Source organism: Urocampus carinirostris, chromosome 6, assembly GCF_059441175.1.
Source record: "Urocampus carinirostris isolate Australia breed hairy pipefish chromosome 6, RoL_Ucar_1.0, whole genome shotgun sequence".
NCBI classification, from domain to species: Eukaryota; Metazoa; Chordata; class Actinopteri; order Syngnathiformes; family Syngnathidae; genus Urocampus; species Urocampus carinirostris.
Window position 1 is genome coordinate 6708214 of NC_142354.1, and position 22582 is coordinate 6730795.

At 37.4% G+C, this 22582-nt stretch overlaps 1 protein-coding gene across 1 annotated transcript in view; it reads left to right on the plus strand.

Annotated features, from left to right (window-relative positions):
- Positions 1-22582, plus strand: part of LOC148363667 (filamin-B-like) — a 109206-nt gene that overhangs the window by 7428 nt on the left and 79196 nt on the right. The window contains exons 2-5 of the mRNA XM_088337637.1: positions 17786-17895; positions 17960-18095; positions 19959-20056; positions 20133-20280. Coding sequence (XP_088193763.1) covers positions 17786-17895; positions 17960-18095; positions 19959-20056; positions 20133-20280 — 492 coding nt within the window. The remainder of the gene's footprint in view (positions 1-17785; positions 17896-17959; positions 18096-19958; positions 20057-20132; positions 20281-22582) is intronic.

Below are 22582 nucleotides of genomic sequence, written 5' to 3' on the forward strand. Positions count from 1 at the left end.
ACCATTAACTGCCCTGTCAGGCACCGTTTGGGATGAAAGTTATATTATTAAAGCTTTGAAAACTCTCTTGGTGTATCGTCTTTCTTTGTAAATAAGTGTAACCCTGTATAATATGTATTTGCAACTGTATATTTTATAATGTATTTATTTGTATTTATTTTGGACACTTATTCTGATATGTCTTGCACGGGCCAATTAAAAAGAAGGGGCGTAACAAACGCAATAGTGGATATATACTTTTCCCACCCTTATCTTTGGAAATATACACTTTTTTCCTTGGATTACTTTCAACGGGACCCGGACTCTACAGGTCTGCATCAAACCTTAAGTACCGGTATCATTTTCAGTTCATTTTGCCGGCTGTGATTTTTGGACTGTGAACTTTAATGAACGACATTTAGTTTCAATTGCGGGACTTACAGTCTGGTCTGGGTTAATTTTGTGTTTGTGATACATTATTTTAATGTGGGCGCATGCAGTTTATATACATGTTCGGCTAGTGTAAGTACAAAATCGGTTTTCCTCTGATAATGTGGTGGGTGCGGCTTATAATCAGGTGCGGTACATACAAATATCCAACCATCCGTTACCTGTGCTGCTTATCCTCAGTAGGGCTGCGAGGGTGCCGGAGCCAATCCCAGCCATTTTCGGGCAGTGGGCAGGGGTCACACGGAATTGGTTGCCATTCAGTCGTAGGGCACACAGAGAAAGACAACTCACTCGCTCATTCACACCTAGGGACAATTTTACCGGCCAATTAACCTGACATGCATGTTTTTGGAATGTAGGAGGAAACCAGAGTGCACGGGGACAACATGCAAATTCCACACAGTAAGGTTCGATCTCTTGACCTCAGAACTGTGCCGCGGATGCGCTAACCACGCAGCTGCCATGCTGCCCACACACAAATATATGTAATGTAAATAAATTAACACATAGATAAATCACGCAATATCTAAGTATGACATTAATGCAATTGATCAAATTATTTATGCATTTTGTTGTGTATTTATTTATTTTGTCAAAACAAAATGTTAATCAAATGAGGAGGTGGCCCGGTTGCCTAAGCTCTTCACCTATTGGTTGATCAGTGATGAATGAAACAAAACTGATCAACCAAAAAGTGAAAAGGTCAGCCAGTTTGACCTGCTCCCTCCTTTGAATAACATTTTATTGTGACAAACGACACTACAAAATACATGAAAAAATACACACCAAAATAAATATGACAAAATAAATGACCAAATTGATACAAATATGAATAAATTGCATTTATATTAGATATTTAGGTATTATGTGATTCATTTTTTTTGTAAATGTATTTACATGGCATATCTTTGCAGGCATATATTTATTTAAACATTTATTTCTATGTATGGTAGGATTTGTCCTCCTTACTGTTATTGCCATCAGGTTAGCGTTTTTACTTTAGCGTTCTACAAGAACGAGCTGAATGACATGGAATAGAATGTATGCACAACACAATTTAAAAACGTTATGCTGACCGTGCAAGACAAATTGCAATTAGATAAAATACCACAGTGCAAAAAAATTAGTGAAGTGTAATAGTATAAAAAAGATAATATCGAATAAAAAACGGAATCACCCCTTGTCATTATTGCTCAATCCCCGTTTTATTTTGCAGCGTTGAGGGCAGTGTTCCCTCTGAGCTGCTCTCACAATCCCAGCGCACAAGGGTCCTAAACGGGTCTTCAGGTTGTTTTTGCTTCTTTAATCCCAACATGACCAAATATTATGTAAAATTATGCACAAAATGACTTAAAGGAAGGGGGAATAGAACAAAAAAGAAAAAAATACCAAAATGAAAAAGTAGTGAAAAGCTGAGAAAAAAGGAAGAGCGAAAAAGAAGGAAACATTTAGAAAAAAGCCAGAAAAAAAGAAAAGAAAGAAATGTAGGAAAAGAGTAAATAGAGAACAAAAAGAAAAAAGTAACAGCTCGGAAAAAATAAACACAATGAGATTTTTTTAAAGGAATTTAAAAAAAAAGTTGAAAAAAACACGGTAAAAATAAGAAAAAGTTTGTGTTGCATTCAAATAATTTCCAATTATATCAAGTGAATCTTGTTGCCAACATTGTACTTCCACTAAAAAATGTGATTAAGTACAGTTCTGTATCTTACAACCGACTAAATAAGCGCTCAAAAATATTAATATTATGCGACAAAATATATCAGGAATTAAAAAGAAATGGATATCTTGTGAAAGAATTGTAAGAACAAACGACGTTTGTAGGCCGTACAACCTTTGCAATAGTACACGAGTCAATTCGTTCAAAAGAAAAAAATAATTTTGCATTGCCGGAAACTCGGCAAAATTTAACTTGATGTTAAGTTTTGGACATGTTTGAGAATTAATTATCTTGCCACACTTGGGATTGTGGTTGCTCACTGTTGTTTCAAGCGTTGCTCACCGACTTTGTGTGAGCGCTCAGACTCGTGGAAAATTAGAGGGAACATTGGTTGAGGGTAATTATTGTCTTTGGGTAGAAGCTATTTTTCTTTCTCTTTGGTCTTCACATGGATATATGATAATCACCCAATTGTTATGTATTATTTTAAAGTGCAAGGGTCATTAGCTTTTGTGTGTCTATAGCCTGTTTAAAGTAGAAACACAAACCATGTTGTTTCAACAAGCGCTAACTTCGGCCTTGATTCAAGAACTTGCCTGTGCCTTTTTTATACATCATATTTATTGGGGTTTTAATAAGTTGAGTATTTAATTGCACTTACTGTTTTGGCTTCATTATTTGTGTGACAAACTCAAATGGGACTGAGCAAGCTGGAACTTAAACTAAAATTAAAGGCAAAATGTTTTCTTTCTGGCAAAATTGCTAGATTTCAGAAATTGTTTAAGTGAAAGACATGTGGATTTTGAACAAAAAAGAGTCATCTGTGGTACAAGGACATACATAACATGCCTCATCTTTAGAATTGTCACCTTCGGATTTCCTTACTCTAATGTAATTGGAAGCCCATCAAAAACATTTGTTTAATTTGATTTTTTAATGGTGGTCGAGTGGATCCCTTCACCACATAGGTCGTAGAGGCACCATTTCCTGTGGTGTGTCTTAGGCAAGTACAGCCTTGTGGCACCAGTCCCTCTCTCGGCCAACAAATGTTTACATTAGGTTATTTTTGCTTCATTCATTAGCTATACCGGTCTTGTGATCCATATTTTGTCATCCTTATGTTATTTTTTGTTCTTACTACAAGAGAGATCTCAATCCAAAACCTTTGCACCTGATCCAGAAATGTAAAATGTTCTACTGATACCAAAGAAAAGAAAGAAAAGGCATCCCCTGTCTTTTTCATACCACCACACACATACTAAAACGGAAATATGTTTTTTGTACAGTTTATACGTTTATTGTTCATTAGATACTCAAAATAAGGAGAGAAGACATAAATGGATTTTAAACTTGCAAGAAGAACAGGGGATAGACCAAACCTCAGATAAGAAATTCCCACCTGTTCTAAAAGCCCTTTTTTGTGCCATTTATTTTTAATAAATCTCCAAGGGTTCTTGAATTCAAAGAACAGCAACATGATTGGCCAATAAGTGACAATGATGTAATGGTTTATAATAGTCAAAACAACAAACAACAACGTGCAATAATAATCAAATTAACAAACTGGCATCCTTTGCAATATCCTTTGCGTGTGTCCAATATATTAAAAAGTGTAAACGTATCAATAATTTAACACTTGTTGATCGGGATGAGTTTGTTACTATGACAATGAAAAATGTATAATCTAAAAACGTATAATCTTAAAAGTCTATAATGCAAAAAAAAATGTTTAATCTGATCATTAGGAGTGTTTTCATACCAACTTTTCAGATTGATACTGACATTTTTTGATATTGTTAACATTATCAATACCACTTACTAAATACCATTACTACAAAGAGCAGTGATTTTAAACCACTGTGCCGCGACACACTAGTTTTCCGTGAGAGATCGTCAGGTGTGCCGTGAGAAATTATACAATGTCACTTTTTAAAATTTAGAATTAAAAAAAAAAAAACATGTATAGTTTTCTGCAAATATTATGTCATTGTCAAGTGTCTGTGCTGTAAAAACTGGGGGTATTATGAATTATATTGTAATTAAACTTACTTTTCAGTGCCATTTTATAACAACATTTTTGGTTAGTGGTGTGCCGCAAAATTTTTCCAATGTAAAAAACCGTGCCCTGGCTCAAAAAAGGTTGAAAAACACTGGCATAGAGAATTACCTTTAAATTACCCCAAAATATTTATTGACTGTCAAATTTGTTTTACATTTATTTTCATTTCAGGTTAGTAATTGGCTACTTGAAGGCAGCCTATACTGAATATTAGCTACCATTGCATGTCCGGATACCTCAGAAATGTCAGGAATTGGCACACATCAGTGATAACCCATCCCTACTAGGGCTGCAACTAATGACTATTTTAATAATCGACTAATCACCAACTATTGAAATGATTAGTCGAATAATCGGATTATTAATTTTTTCTTAAATTTAGCACAAAGTTTATTTATGTATTTATGTGGAAAAAATAAACGCATATCTTTTACAGAGCATACTGTGGATTTGTACACAAATTGAATAAAAATTTAAAACCATTTAGGTGCAGTGCTTGGTCAGTAGAGACATGAATAAACCTCAAATAGTACGTGCATTTTGTAAAGTACATTCAGTGGTCAAATGCAAATAATTAAAAAAAATGATTCTCAACAGTTTGAAATTAAACGATTTTAACAACTCGTGATAGTCATTTCTAACCTGTTAACAACTGAGGTTTGTTCTTTGAACAGCATGCATTTAATTTAAAATACATTTGTCTGGCACAGTCTGGCATAAACCTCAAGCTCTTCTTTTATAGCGAAATATACGTGTGTAAAATGTACAATACAGTCATCAAAACCGCATTGGCTAGAATGCTACTTGAATCTCACAGAGGCGAGGAAGATTCTTGTTTCATTCAGCTATCCAATGTGCTTTTTAAATGTTGGTGGGTCACTGAGATACCGCCATGATACACAAGGACTGCTTTGCAAACTTTGCAAGTAGTCTTTCTGACTAAAATGCTCCAAAACTTTAGAACGTTTGGTACTGGTAGTTGATGATTTTCTGTATGTTTACGTCAACGCTCAAGAGAGGTTATTTTAATGATCCCTCTTTCTGTTGGAAAAAGGTTTCTGTGGAGAGTAGTTCACAATGAAAACATTGTCGACTATTTCTATTATACATTTTTTTCGATGACGTCGACTAATTGTTGCAGTCTAATCAGTAATAGTCCATCCCTGCTGATTATTCATTGGACTATTAAGGTTCAATTGTGAAAGGCCATTTGTCTTTATTTTACGGTGCCTGACATCTTAAATATTCCCTTTTACCTAAACAAAACCAACCTAATATGGCCATTTTCTTCATATTAGATACTTACTTGAGCATCCTTCTTCCATAAACTGCATATCCCTGCAAGGGTGGCATTATTCTCTTGGCATCAAGGGTAGTCAAGTCAAGTCATGTTTATTTGTATAGCCCTTTATCACAAGGAGTCTTAAAGGGCTGCACAGACCACAAATTATTGCAAACCACAGATTTTTTTTCCCTGCAAATAGATTAAAATCTTGGCAGAGATTTTGAGGGATGCTGATGCACTACCATTGATTGGAATCGTCTGTCACATAATGTGTGGTGATGACATAAACTTTATTTTTCTGATTGTGTTTACTGCGGCATTTGTTAGTGCGTGAATGCATGCTTAGTGGGGTGTTGTGGTCGATTGGGGGTTGGGTGCTTATGTCACCCGTGTGGAATGCATATGTGTGTGCAAATAGTCACGGTCGCACGCATGCACAAACACACAAAGTAAAAGCTACATATCCTGTAGTGATACCTGAGCTTTTTCTTCACTTGAAGTAAAATCACGCAATTGTAATGACGAAATTTGCTACTTAGTCTAGCATCAATTGTGTTTCATTTAGCAGGCACAATTACTTTCGCAACCATAAGTTGTGTTCTGATTTTAGCATTGTTTACTGGTATTATTTTTGCATCTTAGTACCAACACAAACTTGTTGTTGGCATCATTGTTTCAGCCTCATTTTAATTTTAATTAATAATGGTTAACTTTTAATGATTTTTTTTATATTTATATTCAAACCATTTTTCGTATTACAAACCATTGTCAGGGCCTGCAAGGCCTTCTCTGCTGGCCAAAAAGATTCGTGAATGATTTGATACTAATTGTATTTTTGTCCATGAATACTTATTAAATAATTCCAAACTGAGAGCTTCCTTTTGTTTTTCCCCTGGTTGTGCTGCTTCCATATGTGTGCTTTCATATTCAAACATTTAACCTATGACATTTCAGCCATTACTCGTTGCCAGGGTCAGTTATCCTCCCATATGCTTTCACAAAGACTTCTGAAGGCCGTGAGACATAATGAAACAGAATAAAAGTGTCTTAATTGTCATTGATATCAATGTTGTGAAACTTTGTATGCAACGAAATTAGACATGGCACTTTAGGGTAAAATGTGTAATCAACACTCTGAAGAGAAAAAGATAAAAGACTAAAGACAATCAGAATAAATAAGTAAAAAATAAAATAAATTACAACGTAGTGCTTCGAAAAATTGGCTTAAGTGGTAAAAATAATGCAATGAAAAAGAATAATGCATTGTAACAATAGTGCAATGAAAATATGCATTAGAAAAAGCTGCTGGTTTAACTAATTCGCTTTCATGTTGGAAAAGTGAGCGCCTTCTAGTAGGCCTCGGGAAATGTCAGTTCAGGGTGATAATTCACCAAAGTCCGTTTCAGAAAGTTATGTTTTATTGAACGTATCTTGTTTGATTTGCATATTTGTGTCGAAGGTGTACGTTGTCCGCGACAAGGAAGTGAAATGGACTGTAATGCAAGCTTCTTCTAGGTTAGCCTAATGTTCTGTCAAATAAATACAAATTTTTTGATCTACACATCTTTAAAAAAGAAATAATTATATGAGAATTCATTTATTTTTGCCTATAAATCAAATTAGTGTAATCTTTTCAAATTAGATTTACAACTAAGTAGCACAAATATTTCACAAAATTCCTTTAGTTATAAATTCCTATTAGATTTAATGTTTATATTTTTTTTGTGTGGCAAGTTAAAATAGATAATCAACATATTTAAAATTATTGTAAATTATGTACCATGGAAAATGGCATGTAATTAGGCCAATTTTAGGATTTTATTAACTGCAATTATATGATTTGGGCTATAAAACTTAAACTTTACAAATACATTCCAATTGATTGATTGAAGATGTATATAAATCAATCAAAATAGTTAAAAAAATAAAATGTAAAATATTATTAGGAAAATGAATACACCAAGTTATTTATTGGTTTTTCAAAGGTAAAAACACAGTTAATTTCGAAAAATAATCCTCAAAATGAGAAATATTACAGATGTTGGGGAACTGTTTTTAAACAAATATCTAACAGGGGTTCCAGAAAAAAAAATGTCTTGTCTACACAGTTGAGTTCTTGCTGCGTCGTGTTTTTTTTTAAATATTTTTATATTGCACAGTATTTGAAGTCAAGTCAAGTAATTTTTATTTGTATAGCCCTTAATCACAAATAGTCTCAAAGGGCTTCACAAGTTATTACATATAAGAAGTTTAGGTTTTTCGTATGCTATAGAGTAGAAGTGAGTTTTAAGCTTAGATTTAAACATTTCCACTGAGGTTGCAGATCGGATCTCAGGCGGAAGAGCATTCCACAACACCGATGCCCGGATGGAGAACGCTCTCGAACCAGCGGAACACTTCTTGGCTCTTGGGATCACCAGGAGACCGGCGCTCTCGGAACGAAGGCTTCGGGCCGGGACATAGGGAGAAATCAGATCTGAAAGATATGAAGGGGAAAGTCCATGTATGATTTTGTATAGTAATAGGAGTCTAACCTTGTTATCATATTAGATTCATATTTGTGCTGTTTAGTGTACATGTTGGGCATTTTCTGAGAAACTCAATGCCCTTCAACAAGTTTACTCTTGGCATATTTATAATTGAAATGAAATGATCTGCATTTATATAGCGCTTTTCAAGTCAATGGCTTCCCAAAGCGCTTTACATTGTGCTTCACATTTCCCAATAGCGGCCGTGATCGGTGCAGCCAAGTAAGGCGCTAACCTGCTTATTGGGGGTATTGGGGTTTCAGTGTCTTACCCAATACACTTCGGCATGCAACACGGACAAGCCGGGATTCGAACTGAGATCCCTTAATCCTAAAACGATCGCTCTACCTCCTGAGCTACTGCCGCCCCAACTCATTATTGTTATTCAAGTGTTAAGAATTATTTTATTAATGTATTTGTCAATGTCAATTAAGCGCCTGTACTTTAGTAAACTCAAGATTGTGTCCTAAATTCTGTACCAGACAACAGTAGATCTGCAGTAGCAACTTAACGCCAGTGCCTTATTTTAGCAGAAAATTTTAAAATTTTAGAAATTTTAAAATTTTAGAAAATTTTAACAGAAATTAGCATGTTGTTTCAAAGCAGCGGCCAAGGAAATGTAACAAGCATGCAGAGATACAGAAAAGGCCCTTTCATTATTAAGAACCGCGCGCACGCACAGAATGATGTCATCAGATACACATGCTGTGTCTGGAAGTTGTTCTCCTGACATTGAAGAAATATGATTGGTTAAAAAAGGATCTCAAGATACTAGAATGTTTTGTTCTTATTGGTTGGTTGGATGTCTGGAACCCCTAACCCCTAGGGTTGTAGGGGCACCACTTCCTGTGGTGTGTCTTGGGCACGCACAGCCTGTTGGTGCCTGTTCCTCTCCAGGCCGACATATGTTTCCACCCAGTCTTGTTTACATGCTAAGTAAAATAATCTTTATTTGATGAACATCCTTGCATCCGTAATGCGTTATGTCAACATTATTGTAAAAAGTTATCTAGCAGCTTTAGCGTTCACAGTTAGGTTTGTTACATGTAAATTATATACCTGTCAAATTATAGTTTCCCCCATATTTTATACGTTTTTTTATCATTTCAAATTGTGTACGTCAGGGGTTGAATTATTTGGGGAGCCAGGGTCTGAATGGGGGTAGGCCAAATCGGGTTTTTCACAAGAAAAGCTCTGATCAAATCACTCCACTGTTCTCAATAACCTGTTTTATTTTATCTTATCTCGCACTTCAGGAAGGCACTTTTTTCATTGTGCATTACACATGTTTCAATGACAAATTATATTCCTATGAAAATAAATCAATCATCCATCCATCCATCCATCCATTATCTGTACCGCTTATCCTCAGTAGGGTCGTGGGGGGGTGCTGGAGCTTATCCCAGCCATCTCCGGGCAGTGGGCAGGGGACACCCTGAACTGGTTGCCAGCCAGTCGCAGAATAAATCAATCAATTAGTAATAAATAAATCCATAACTCAGGTGGGCTGCACATTCAACTTTCATATTAAAGCGGGGGCCTCAAACTTTCATCCTGGCCCTTTGGCTGCGAGTTTAAGAGCCCTGCTGTTCATATCACAATTTTAGTCCGGGATTTTTTAAAATAAGTGTTTTTGCCCATTTTGACTGTACTGCGGATTGTCTCTGTCACAAGTGGCAGGCAACACTCTCATCGTAGATTGCTAATATTGTCGCAGTATTCTACATGGTCTGTCTAGCTGTGAGTATATGTGCCTTTTTGTGTTTGTAAGGTTTATCATCACTTAAGGGGGTTTACAAAAACTAATAAGAGGAACAATTGGATGAGATTGACAAAAATGTGATAAGCTTGATATCAATCTCAATCACCAGATTTTCCCTTTTATCCTGGCAATTGCATATTAAGAATAAAGTGATTTGAGAAACTTCTGTTTTGGGGTATTTTTGTCTTGTTTCAAACGAACATTCAAGTGAAAAAAAAAGTTATACCAGTGTCTGAAATGACATCTGCCCGGACGCCCGCGGCGTGCATCTTTTACGTCGTTGTTTCACAAAATCTCTGCCCGGGTGGCCGACAACTTTTTATTTTCCCATTTTATTTATTTTTTTAGTACAGCCTGGTGGTGCTCATTCCATTTCCCAGCTGCTCTCGAACCGGGGACCTTTTGTGTGTTAGGCGAATGTGCTAGGCATTTCACTAAGAAACACTCTACCCCTTAGTAATGTACTTGAGGCAACAGAGAGCTCAGTCATAATCTGACGCATGGATGTGTGATTATTAAGAAGCTTATTTGATGGACAGTGTATACATGTACTTATTATAATATTGAAGAAGCCGAGCTATACATATATCCACACATATAACAACTAATAATTGGAAGCTGTATAAATGTCTTTACTGTAAGACTATTCTTTTATTTTCGTCCCTCATAACAATGTCTCTATATATACTAAACTAACAATAATGATGTATTTCTTGTGTTTTGCATGGAGACAATTTGTAATAGTTGGTTTTCTTGATAGTTTAATTAGCTTTGGTCGGCTTAAAAACTAAACATCCTAAATTATTATGACAAAGAGTTTCACAAAGCAAAACAGCACAACTAGTAGATTCATGTTCCAAATGTAGTAAACCACCGGGATACAGCATCCTTGCATTACGTTTTCACTTCAGTGTGGAATAAGGTGCTTTTTCTGCCCTCTTTTACAGCATTTCCCCCACTATTCGAAATCACTTACATATAATTTCTGTAACTAAAAACCTCAAATTTATACTTTGCGTTGTTCATGCGTATGTAGAGGTAAGACTTAAGTTATTGGTCGACGTCTTGTGAAATGCAGCCAAATGTTTGCTTCGCAGCATCATGAAAATGCAGATAGTGCTGGATGAACTACCCCCCACAATACCGTTCTGTTTCTACATTCAGTTCAGGATCTCATGTGCTTTGTAAATAATTTGCGAGTCAGCGCTAAGATACTGTATTTTTTTGTGCTATATTTATTTGCTATGGGTTACAAAACTTGCATTGACGCTAAATGTGGAAGCAAGAAGATGACAACAATGGAAACAAAGAATGTGATAACCCATAAATACGTAAAGGCACATGAATCATTACCCTAGCTAATATAGCCATAACTAATCCGCGATCTGGACAATTATTTATTAAAGATCAAAAAAAGTCTTTTGAGAGCAAGAGAATCTTCTCAAATTTTTCATATCAGTCTGAATTTGTAACTGCCGGTCTTTTCAACCCCTTCTGCATTCACTCGTTAACTCCAATCGACCAGCTCATGTCTCTTCACACCAAAAAGTAAATAAAATTTATTTCATCCTTTACATGTGCATACCTTACTAGATATAGACTATTTAACTATTTTAATGTTAGAATCTGCGGTACCTGATGTTTGGAACATATTTGCTAATTTCCATAGGTTTCCATCCCTCCTATATGGCAATTTCACTTTGCAATCTCCACCTCAGAAGAGATGTCTTTATTCAATCTGTATATTGAGAAAAGGCAGCACGGCGGCGCAGTGGTTAGCGCTTGTGCGGCACAGTTCATGTCATGGGAACCTGTCGTGGGTTCAAATCCAGCTCCAGACTTCCTGTGCGGAGTTTGTATGTTCTCCCCGTGCTTGCGTGGGTTTCCTCCGGGCACTCCGGTTTCCTCCCACGTTCCAAAAACATGCATTTCAGGTGAATTGGCCGGTCCAAATTGTCCCTAGGTGTGAATGAGCGAATGAGTTGTCTGTCCCTGTGTGCCCTGCGATTGGCTGGCAACCAGTTCAGGGTGTCCCCTGCCCACTGCCCGGAGATGGCTGGGATGGGCTCCAGCATCCCCGCGACCCTAATGAGGATAAGCGGTACGGCTGATGAGATGAGATGATGAGATTTATTTTTTTCAAATCAAAAGTTTGCTTTATTCTGATCTCGAAATCTTCGTTCGGTTTGGAAATTTTGGAGTTTTGGTTCGTTAGGCAATTGGCATATTCTGCAGCCTGCATCGAATAAGTTCGTGCTTCTGGACTTTCCCGAGCGTTATAAGGTCATGCATTTGCCTATCATTTCCCAAAGTAGACGCACAGAGAGCACGAGAAAATGGATAAGCGGTTAGAAAACAAGCCAAAACCTCAGCACCAGCAGAAAGATTCGAAAGAAGCTAACAAAATTTATGACACTACAAAACGTAAACGTACATTAAAAGCATCGTGGAAAGAGGAGTTCACGTGGCTTGTAGCAGACGACGCAACGCAAACATTGCATGTATGAAGATGAGTAAATACAGGTACATACTGAAGGCAGATGGAAAACAGCAATGTCATATGCATGCAATGAATGTTATAAGTAGATTTATAATAAACTTAATTTTAAAGAGTTGTTCTGTTATATATTCTGATTATTAATCCTTAATCATAATTGAGTAATTAACGTTTTATTTTGCGATTAGTCGTCTTATTGCATTTCAAGTTGTGAAAAATGGGGCAGGCAACATTATGGCTGGGCAGGCAACTTTTCAGAGTTGTCTGCCCTGGTGTCCGCTAACGTTTGTCATGAGTTTCAGACACTAATTATACTGTGATCCATTTGATATGAAACGTGACTTATATCGTTAAAAAGGTTGAGTCCCTATTTATAGTGCTAATCATATTATTTCAGAAATTCACCATGTGCACTTTTCAGCGTTCCGGCTTAAGCATCCACATGATAGCATTTTTAATGTAGCCTGTTTATAGCAACGTTGTTGTGTGCTAACTTGTTAAGACACTTAATGATACTGTGATGATATCCAGGGTTGGGTAGGGTTACTTAAACTGGATTACTTTCAATTACTTTTGGATTACTCCAATACCAAATATGCTAATAAAAGACAAAAGAAACTAAATATTAATAAAATTATGACTCACAACACGTGGTAAGCTTTGATCTCTTTGATCTCCGGCAAAACTAACATAAATGTGACAGAAACAAAATAAAAAAAAATCCAAACAGCTTGCCACATCATTTGTCCCGTTCCATGTTATTCCGTTACTCCCCAAGCCTGCACAAAATTTAGTCATTTTATTCATATTTAGTTTCTTTTGTCTTTTATTAGCATATTTGGTATTGGAGTAATCCAAAAGTAATTGAATGTAATCAAGTTAAAGTAACCCTACCCAACCCTGATGATATCAGTATCATTATTTTTAGAAAGAGAGCATGAAAAAAAAAATAACGCTGGTTCACAATAAAATCCTTTAAAAATCAGGGGTGGCCAAACTTGGCCGTGTGGGCCACATGTGGCCCAGCAGGCTATTGTATCCGGACCGTCAAACTAAAATGGTCAAAGTATAATGACAATATATGTAATAGTGAATAACATAGGAGTAATTAAAAAAATGTTTTTTTTTGTACCAGCTCGGTCTCGTTTGTCCTTTTGTGTGTCTACCACAAAATACTCCTAAAGAAATACTGCTAGTACTACAAAATAAATACCACAAATGACTGCAGAAATATTTCAAATGTACTACAAAACTAAATATCAAATGTAGTCCTTAAGAACAGGGACCTAGTGTATTATTTTGGTTTCATTCTTTAAAAATACTACAAATATACTACTACGACAATAATATTATAATACAGAAATACTACTATAATACTACTTAAGAATTACTACTAAATTTCTACTACAAAAATACATCTACAGTAATACTACAATGGTACTACTATGGAAATACTTAAAAAATTATACTACAAGAATACTACACAAACACAAAAAATTCATATACAGTGGAACCTCGGTTTTCGAACGCATCTCAGTTCGAACAAATTGGTTCTCGACCAAAAATCTCGAGAAATTCTTGCTTCGCTTTTCTTTCAAAAAATCTGAGTTCAAACGCCAGTTAGCTAGGGTGCGATGCTGAGCGGCGTACGGGTGTAGATTGCCCCCACCCCTCGTGAAGAACTGTTATGACGTGCGCTCGCACTTCTTTTTGCTTTCGCTTTAGATATCGGTGAACGGAGTGTTTTAGCCCCTAATTATGCCTTGGAAGAAGGTCGGTGCAAGCAGCAAAGTTGCTACAGGTGAAAAAAGAAGGGTAGTGCGTACAAGTATTGCATTTAAGAAAGAAATAATAGCAAAATATGAAGAAGGTGTGCGAGTTTCCGATTTTGCTATACATACAGCATGGCTTCTGCTGAGCACCACAAATGTAAGAAATCCTAATCATAATTATTTTCTTTAGTCTTTAACCACTCACCACTTTTTGTGGAGACCCGGGTGCTAAATGACGTGTAAACAACCTTATTTTTTTAGTTGTACACGTTCATGTTAGCGTAATCTTTCGTACGGAAGATTACGCTAACGTGAACGTACGATTAGCCTGGGTTAGCTTCATGTTTACGTTCATGGTAAGCGATCAGGGTGTTGGAACGGATTAAAATGATTTTACATTACTTTTAATGGCAAAAACGATTTTCGGTGATCGACCAAATCGGTTTTTGAACAGGGTTTGGACGGATTATGGTCGAGAACCGAGGTTCCACTGTACAGTATAAAGGTAAATACAACTTCTAGTGCTTTAACCAAGTACCTAATAGACTATTTTGGTTTAATTGTGAGCATTTCAAAAACCCATTTAATAAGATGAATCTTGTTAAAAACAAATATAAAACGAAATGCAGTATAACATGTAAATGTCTGCATGTACTGTATTTTCCTCATAAAGGAGAAAAATTGGAAAGGCCAAATTTGTTAACCCGATGTGGCCCACGACTCAAAAATGCTGCCCCGTCCCCCTGCTTTAAATCACTTTGTCATCACTGGCACTAAAAATCAAATCCTAAGAGCAACTCACAATGTCGATAAACATGCAACAGCGAATTAAAAGGCTTGTCTTTCTCCAGAGCCCCGCCCGCAATCATCTAGTTTGACACATTATAAAGTGTTGGCAGAGGCCATTGAACTCTACACTCACCGGCCAAGTGTTTGGGCTGTTGCTATGGAAACAGCATAACATTCGGCCAGGGGAGTGCATGTGTGTGAGATGTGAAGAGAAAGCGAGTAAATGAGATAAGCTTGTGTTAAGGTGAAGAGTGGCCACAAAATGACTGCATCTTTATCGGTGTTACACACCTTGTTTCCCACATACAGGAAGTTGATGAACAAAGGAAACCTTCAGCATGCCTAATGCCTGTGTTCCTACTTAAAGGGACGTTGTGAATTTATTAGCGACTTCTAGTATTGAAAAACAACTTCTTTTATTAATAAAAACATACAATATTGTTTTGAATATTAATCAAAATGCGTTAATTATTTATAACCGTGCCTTTTTTCAAAATACTCGTAGTTCTACAAATTTGTAGTTATATCACATAAAATGAACATCACCAGAGGGATCTGACAAGATTATTTGACTTCTTGCTGCTATAGGTACCATAAAAAACAAAAACTTTTTGCTCGCATGCTTGGAAAGTCACATAATCTGGGCTAGCAAATGAGAAGACAAATGGTGTCGTTTGGTCTCTTTGAGTGTCCGTAGTTTTTATTCTTCTTTGTGCTTTGTAGCGCTCATTTTCGGTTGCACTACACAATACAGTGGGACCTCGCTACTTCGCGGTTCCACGTTCGCGGGTTCAGAGCTTCGCGGGTCTGAAAAATAATGATAATTAAATAGAATAATAATTAAAAAAATATATATATATTTTTTAAGCATTTTTGAAGCGGCTTCGCTACTTCGCGGATTTTCACTTTTCGCAAGGGGTTTTGGTTCCCATTAACCGCGATAACCGAGGGATTACTGTACAGCCACATCTAGTGGTCAAATATTACACAGTATCCCAATGCCGTCGTGGCTAATCGGGAAGAACGGGAGATTTCCAGAAGGGCTCATGTCAAGCTCGAGTTTGGGCTGGCTGGATGATGAAAATAATTTGAACATGTATCTGTTACTTGCACTTGCTAACCTTACTCGTGCATTCATTCTCTAGTCAGCTATTTGGCCACATTTAGTGCAACAGTTGGGGTGAGTTTAACCATCTGGGGGAATTCCCTCCTCCCAAAATCGAAGTTTGTTTGTCCAACCACCACTTTTCTTTTCTGTAGCACTAAAATGAACACACAACAGCACCAATTGTCATAATTCCCCTATTTGGAACACCTGTGGCAGTTTGATTGGCGCCAACAGCCCGGACAAGCTGATTGGTGGCCACACCCTTCTTAAACCCCCGACTTCAGTTCAAACTTTGTCAGATCGTTGCGAGCTGTTGTGTTTCACTCAGTGAGCGTTCCTGTCCGATTCCGTCCCTGTTAAAACCTGCGTCCTGCCTGATTCCTGTTTTCGACCCGTTTCTGAACCTGAATACGCCTGTTCTGCCTGCCGCCTGCCTACAACCACTATTACGAACTTTACATTGCCTCTGATCTCCAGCCTTGGTCAAACGACTTGCCATTCCCGCCTGTCTTCTTCCGCCACGGAAGTGTCACTCACTAATGAAAAAAGCAGGTCCTTTCACAATATAAGTTCCTCACAGATGCCTACCATGTCATTCATTGTACTTGCGTATTTTTTCCTGTTGATCCATACCTGTACTCAAGTTGCATGTGAGCGGAGCTGAACTGCTTTAATACATGTGAAAACTGGGCCGAGAAGCTCACTGTTTCAGAAACTTTTGGAGGCTTTCATGTCCGTGTACAACGAAAAGGAAATTCTTATATCTATAGACCAGGGGTTTCAAAGTCAATTTACTTGGGGGCTGACAGACCAAGGGTCTGAGTGAGGTTGGCCCAAAATGTGTTTTCCACAAAAAAAGTCAAAATATGATTTACTAATACAAATATAAGAATTAATATGAAAATAAATCAATCAATCACTGATAAATTAACTCATAATCTGTTAGAGCTGCAGTGAAAGGTACAGTGTGTATTATTCAGTGACGATACTGCACATAGGCAGGTTGTGAGCTTTGGGGGTTCTGAGCACCCAGTGTCTCGCTGGTTGAAAACATGTTTTTCATTTCACTTAATGTGATACAACATGTAAAATTGAAATTCATAAAAATATTTTGCTAAATGCTTTGTATTTTAAAAGGTTGTTTTTATCAATGAATGTTTCTTTTAGGGCCGTTTTTATTCATTACACATTTATTTAAGGTTGTTTTTTTAACTGAATGTTCCTTTTTTTAAATTGAATTATGGTACTTTTGAGCTTCCATAATGACATACTCTCACGGTAATAAACTAGAACCTCCACAGAATTAGCCGCTATGCTGCAAATGACACTAGCCAAGCGAAAGAGGAGCGGGTCTCGGAGTCAAATGGACTTAACTATTTCAAGGCAGTGGAGTATTTTTGGAGCTTTTTGTTTTGTTTTGCATTTTTTATATTTTAGCTGTTGTTTTTTTATAGATTAAAGCCTATCTTGTCCTTTATTCGGGCAAGAGTTTTAAAAATGCCATAATTTTTGGGGGTGCTTGGCATGAATTGCAGCCCCAAAAACGGGTTGGTTACGCCCATGTACATAGGTAAATATGTTTGCATCTATATCAGAATATTCATAAAATATTCCTTTGAATTGAAATGTTAAAGTGTTTTCCCAATTTTTTTCCCAATAAAAATGCATCTTACGAGCTCGCTGATTTTCCATTTATTTAAACTCATCCTCCATAGCCAAGTGGGCTGGCTTTGGGTAGAAAACTCCGGGGCTGAAAAATGGAATCCTAAGTGATTAAAAAAAAAAAAAAATTCAATTTGTACATGCAACACCCAAATGCTATTCAAAACATTCACTCTCATACTGTAGTGTACAGTGGGAATGTAATCAGTCAATAAATGTGATTCTTTTGTCCAGATTCTAAAGCAATTGTTGATGGGAACCTGAAGCTGATCCTGGGTCTGGTATGGACCCTCATTCTGCACTACTCCATTTCCATGCCAATGTGGGAAGGCGAAGATAAAGAGGTATGATACATCTTCTGCCACACTTTGTGGCATCGTGCAACTAAGTACCGACTTTTGCCTCCAGTCTGACTCCAAGACACCGAAGCAGCGTCTGCTGGGCTGGATCCAGAACAAAGTACCCGACATGCCCATCACCAACTTCCACCAGGATTGGAGAACGGGGAAGGCGCTGGGGGCACTGGTGGATGGCTGTGCGCCAGGTATGCTGAATTTTCTTAAAGATAAAAATGTAATTTTGTTTCCATCAAGTTCCTTTTTATTGTTTTTGTTGCTGCAAGTTGTTTATGTTTGGAGGCAAGGATCTCTGAAAATATTGCCAGCTCAATAAGGAAGGAATTACAATCATGTATGAAATAGGGATACCACTAAAGACTATTTTAATTTTATCCCTGTAGACCAAGGGTCATTACCAACAGTAGAACAGTGAATTAAATCAACATGTGCATTTTGGGAAGTATATTCTCTGGACAACTGAAAAGTCTGCATCAAACATTTTTAACATTTCTTAACAATTTGGAATCAAACTTGGAATCGACTTTTGACTGCATGCATTCAATTTCAAATATGTCTGTCAGGCACAGTCTGGCATGACGGTCAAGCTCTGTTTACATAGCAAAATTTACGCATATAAAATGTACAATAAATGTAATGTAAACTGTATTTGCTTGAATTTTACACTGGAATCTTACCAATGGTGAACCAGACTTGTTTTTTTAACTGTCTGACTGATCTTTTTAAACGTGCATTATCAAGGTACTGCAATGATATGCAATGTCTGCTTTGCACACTTTGCAAGTAATCTTTTTATTGATCTTATCCAGGCTAAAATGCTCCCAAACGTTAGAAGGTTTGGTGCACGTTCTTGATGATGACACCATCATTTTTGTATCTTATCATTTGAGACAGAGACGCTATTGAGTATGAGCGACACTCAGCAGATATTATAGTCTTGTAAAATGTCTTACTCTTTTGGCAAAACATGTTTGATGACAATAGTTGACAATGGTTTTCAGAGTCAACTAATTGTATTATCCATTTTTGTAGACGATGTCAACTAATCATTGCAGACTAAAATAGAATGAACAAAAGTTATAATCTGAAATTTGAGGACATGTGTCCCAGTTTGGATTTATGTAATAGACCACATTTTGTTTTCTTTGACACAATCATCCAGTTATGGTCATTTGGTCTGGATAGGCTGGGGCTTCCCCTATCTTGTAAATTACATACATCTGAAAGCGCAGAAATCCATTTCCTCAACCACTCCTTCCAACCAGATTCTGAGGCGTTCCCAGGCCATCTTAAAGAAACGGTCCCCCAAACCTCTTGCATGTAGAACATTTCCGGAACACTGGTCTGTGTGGTGACCTGGAGACATCCGGGCCAAATCCCCTAGTCACCTCAAATGGCTCCCCTCAGAAGCTAGCTTTAGGGCTGTGGTCCTCAAATGATCTGAGTTGAGAACCCACTATCCCACTCTAATGACAAGCTGCGACCTAAGTAGAGAATACATTTCAACTTGTAAAAATTATCAGTTAAAATAAGTGTGCAGTTTAAAGCAGAGGTAGTAGAATATTTTCCAAAACGAAATTACAGACCAAACCAAAATGACTTCAAGTACCAGAAATAATATTTATGTTAATGCTCTATTAGCTGCATCTTGAATGAAATCTAAAACATTTGTTTTCAAGATAATAAAATCTATATCTCATATAATCTCTGTTGTACTAGTATTGAGCAATGCCCAGTACACGGAAACAAAACTTTTTCTGTGGTGTGAAATCGCTGCGTATCAACTCGCATCTACTGTTAAAGAGTGTGATTGATCCTCAGTTTTTTGTTGTTCTCTTTGCATTATTTTGCCAAGGAAAAGTCTGGGATGCACTAAATACGAGTCTGTGACCCTCTTTGGGTACTGGCACCAGATGAGAAACTCAGCTTCAGGGGTCATGGAATGTTGTAGTAAAAAGGATTTTGATTTGCTTGGTAAACTACAGATTAAAAAAATCTAAATGGTCCTGCCATCTTTTAAATTTTCTTTACAAAGTGTCTGTGTGTTTCAGGCCTGTGTCCCGACTGGGAAAATTGGGATCCAGTAAAGCCTGTGGAGAACGCTACAGAAGCCATGCAGCTGGCTGATGAGTGGCTGGGCATCCCTCAGGTGGCAAAATAGTCTTTACCCATTCCATGCCGCTTTGCATGCACATGTATTTACTTTCAGGGGCGTGCTTTTCCAGGTGATCGCCCCGGAAGAGATCATCGACCCACAGGTGGACGAGATGTCTGTGATGACGTACTTGTCTCAGTTTCCCAAAGGCAAACTGAAGCCTGGGGCTCCACTCAAGCCAAAACTTAACCCCAAGAAGGCCCGTGCCTATGGACCAGGTACCACACTTAAGAAAATTCTCTCCCTTATAATTTTTTTTACACTGACAGGAAATGAAAAGTACTTTGGTCGACTAGAGGATTGTTTTGCTATTATGGACTTTGGGTCTTGTGATGTAATAATGTTCAACTGTTTTTATTCATTATCAGATATTCTGAGTACTGACCAAATTTCCAACCATTACCAGACTTATTTTAGATGTCTGATTTTGGTTTCTATCTAGTTATGACAATATTTAGTCCAAAACTAGTTACGTAAATATGGTGTCTTTAGTCAATCGGACTTAGACCAAATTTATTCCTACAATAAAATAGCCTTTAATGTCATTGATAACCCCGCAGTGAACATTGTCTTCAACAAGATTAGACATGGCACTCCAGGATAAATAAGCCAACATGTAATGAAGACTGAAAATATAAGAACGAGATTTTTTGTGCTTGGAAAATGAGAAATAAGAGCGATTTCCTTTTGTAATCAAAGTGCAATGAAAAATAGTGAATTGTCACAATGGTGCAATTTCATGAAGCAGCAACCCCATTTTACAATACAATTGGCAAGATACTGTTTACATTTTGTAATCTTATACGCTTGTTTAGCGTGGTGATGGGAAAGAAACTGTTTTTTAGCCTGTTTTTTAGTACCGTATTTTCCGCACTATAAGGCGCACCTAAAAGCCTTTATTTTTTTCAAAAGCTGACCATGCGCCTTTTAATACAGTGCGCCTTATTTATAGATCAATATTAATTCACAAAGTCTTGCAACTAATGCAGTAGCCGCCGACTAGATTTCCCCCGAACGCAAAGTAGTCCGCGGTGTATGCTGGGATTTATTTACCGGCGTTTCATTGGCTAACCAATGTGTCAATCATCATTTGAATCAATCACTATTGGCTAAAGTTATTCGGAGGTAAAGGGGGCGAATCCTTTTTATCATTTACAGGCTCGCACAGGCTAAAGGCGCAAAACAAAGCCTGCAATTGGCCGAAAAAGATGTGTCAATCATCAGTTGAATCGATCACTATTGGCTAAAGTTATTCAGAGGTAAAGGGGGCAGATCCTTTTTATAATTTACAGGCTGGCATAGGCTAAAGGGGCAAAACAAAGCCTGCAATTGGCCGAAAAAGATGAATGTGAATAGCAAGTTGGGTTGACGGCATAGAGAAAACAGTATTTTACTATTCTGTACTGTATTTGTAAATATTTTACTCTCCTGGATTTACTACACTCACGGATATAAGAGGACCATGGTTGCACATTAACGACTTCGGTGAGCTACTCCGGCTATATATTTTCCCTGTATCTTGTTTCAGACTGAACTCGATGTTTCTGTGATAAGCGGTGCAGATAATGGATGGAATGGAGTGTCTATTTTTAAATTAAACTCAATTCCAAGTGTTTATTGTCATATGCACAGTAAAGTTGCGAGCGAAAAAGAAAATAGAAACTAAGGAATGGTTGGCATTTCTTGAATCCCAAGACTTTAACCTTCCGAATGATATTTGGAACGATGCATTTGAGTGACATCGTACGGACACCGCATCCGCACGTGTCTACGACACCTATTTGCTTCTTTGCGAGCTTTGGGAATGTTAAGGGGGTAATAAGTTTGACTGAACTATCTGACTGTTTTGTCGACGTTCGCCTTGTAGCGCCGTATAATCCAGTGCGTCTTATGTATGTCAAATATAGGACCAAAAACTATTTTTCGGGGTGCGCCCTATAACCCGGTGCGCCTTATAGTGCAGAAAATACGGTAGTTGTTTTGATCAAAATACAGACTAGTAAAAAATGTTTTCTCCATGCCTTAGAGCAGGGGTGGCTAACCTGGTCCTGGAGAGCCGCTGCATGTTTTGGAGGTTTCTCTGCTCCAATACAGGTTATTCCAATCACCTGGATCCTTATCAAGCTCTCACTGCTAACAAGCTGAAAATTGGCATCACCTGTGTTGGAGCAGAGAAACCTCCAAAACATGCAGGACGTACGGCTCTCTAGGACCGGGTTAGCCACCCCTGCCTTAGAGCAACCTAACTATGATTCACATTAATCTTTTTCGGCCAATTGCAGGCTTTGTTTTGCCCCGCTTTAGCCTATGCGAGCCTATAAATGCTAAAAAGGACCTGCCTCATTTACCTCTGAATAACTTTAGTCAATAGTGACCGATTCAAATGATGCTTGACACATTGGTTAGAAAATGAAACTCCGGTGTATATATCCCATCGTACACCGCGGACTACTTCGCCTACGGGGTAAAATCTAGTTAGTGGCTGCTTGCCTTAGTTGCGCGACCTTGCGACTCAATGTT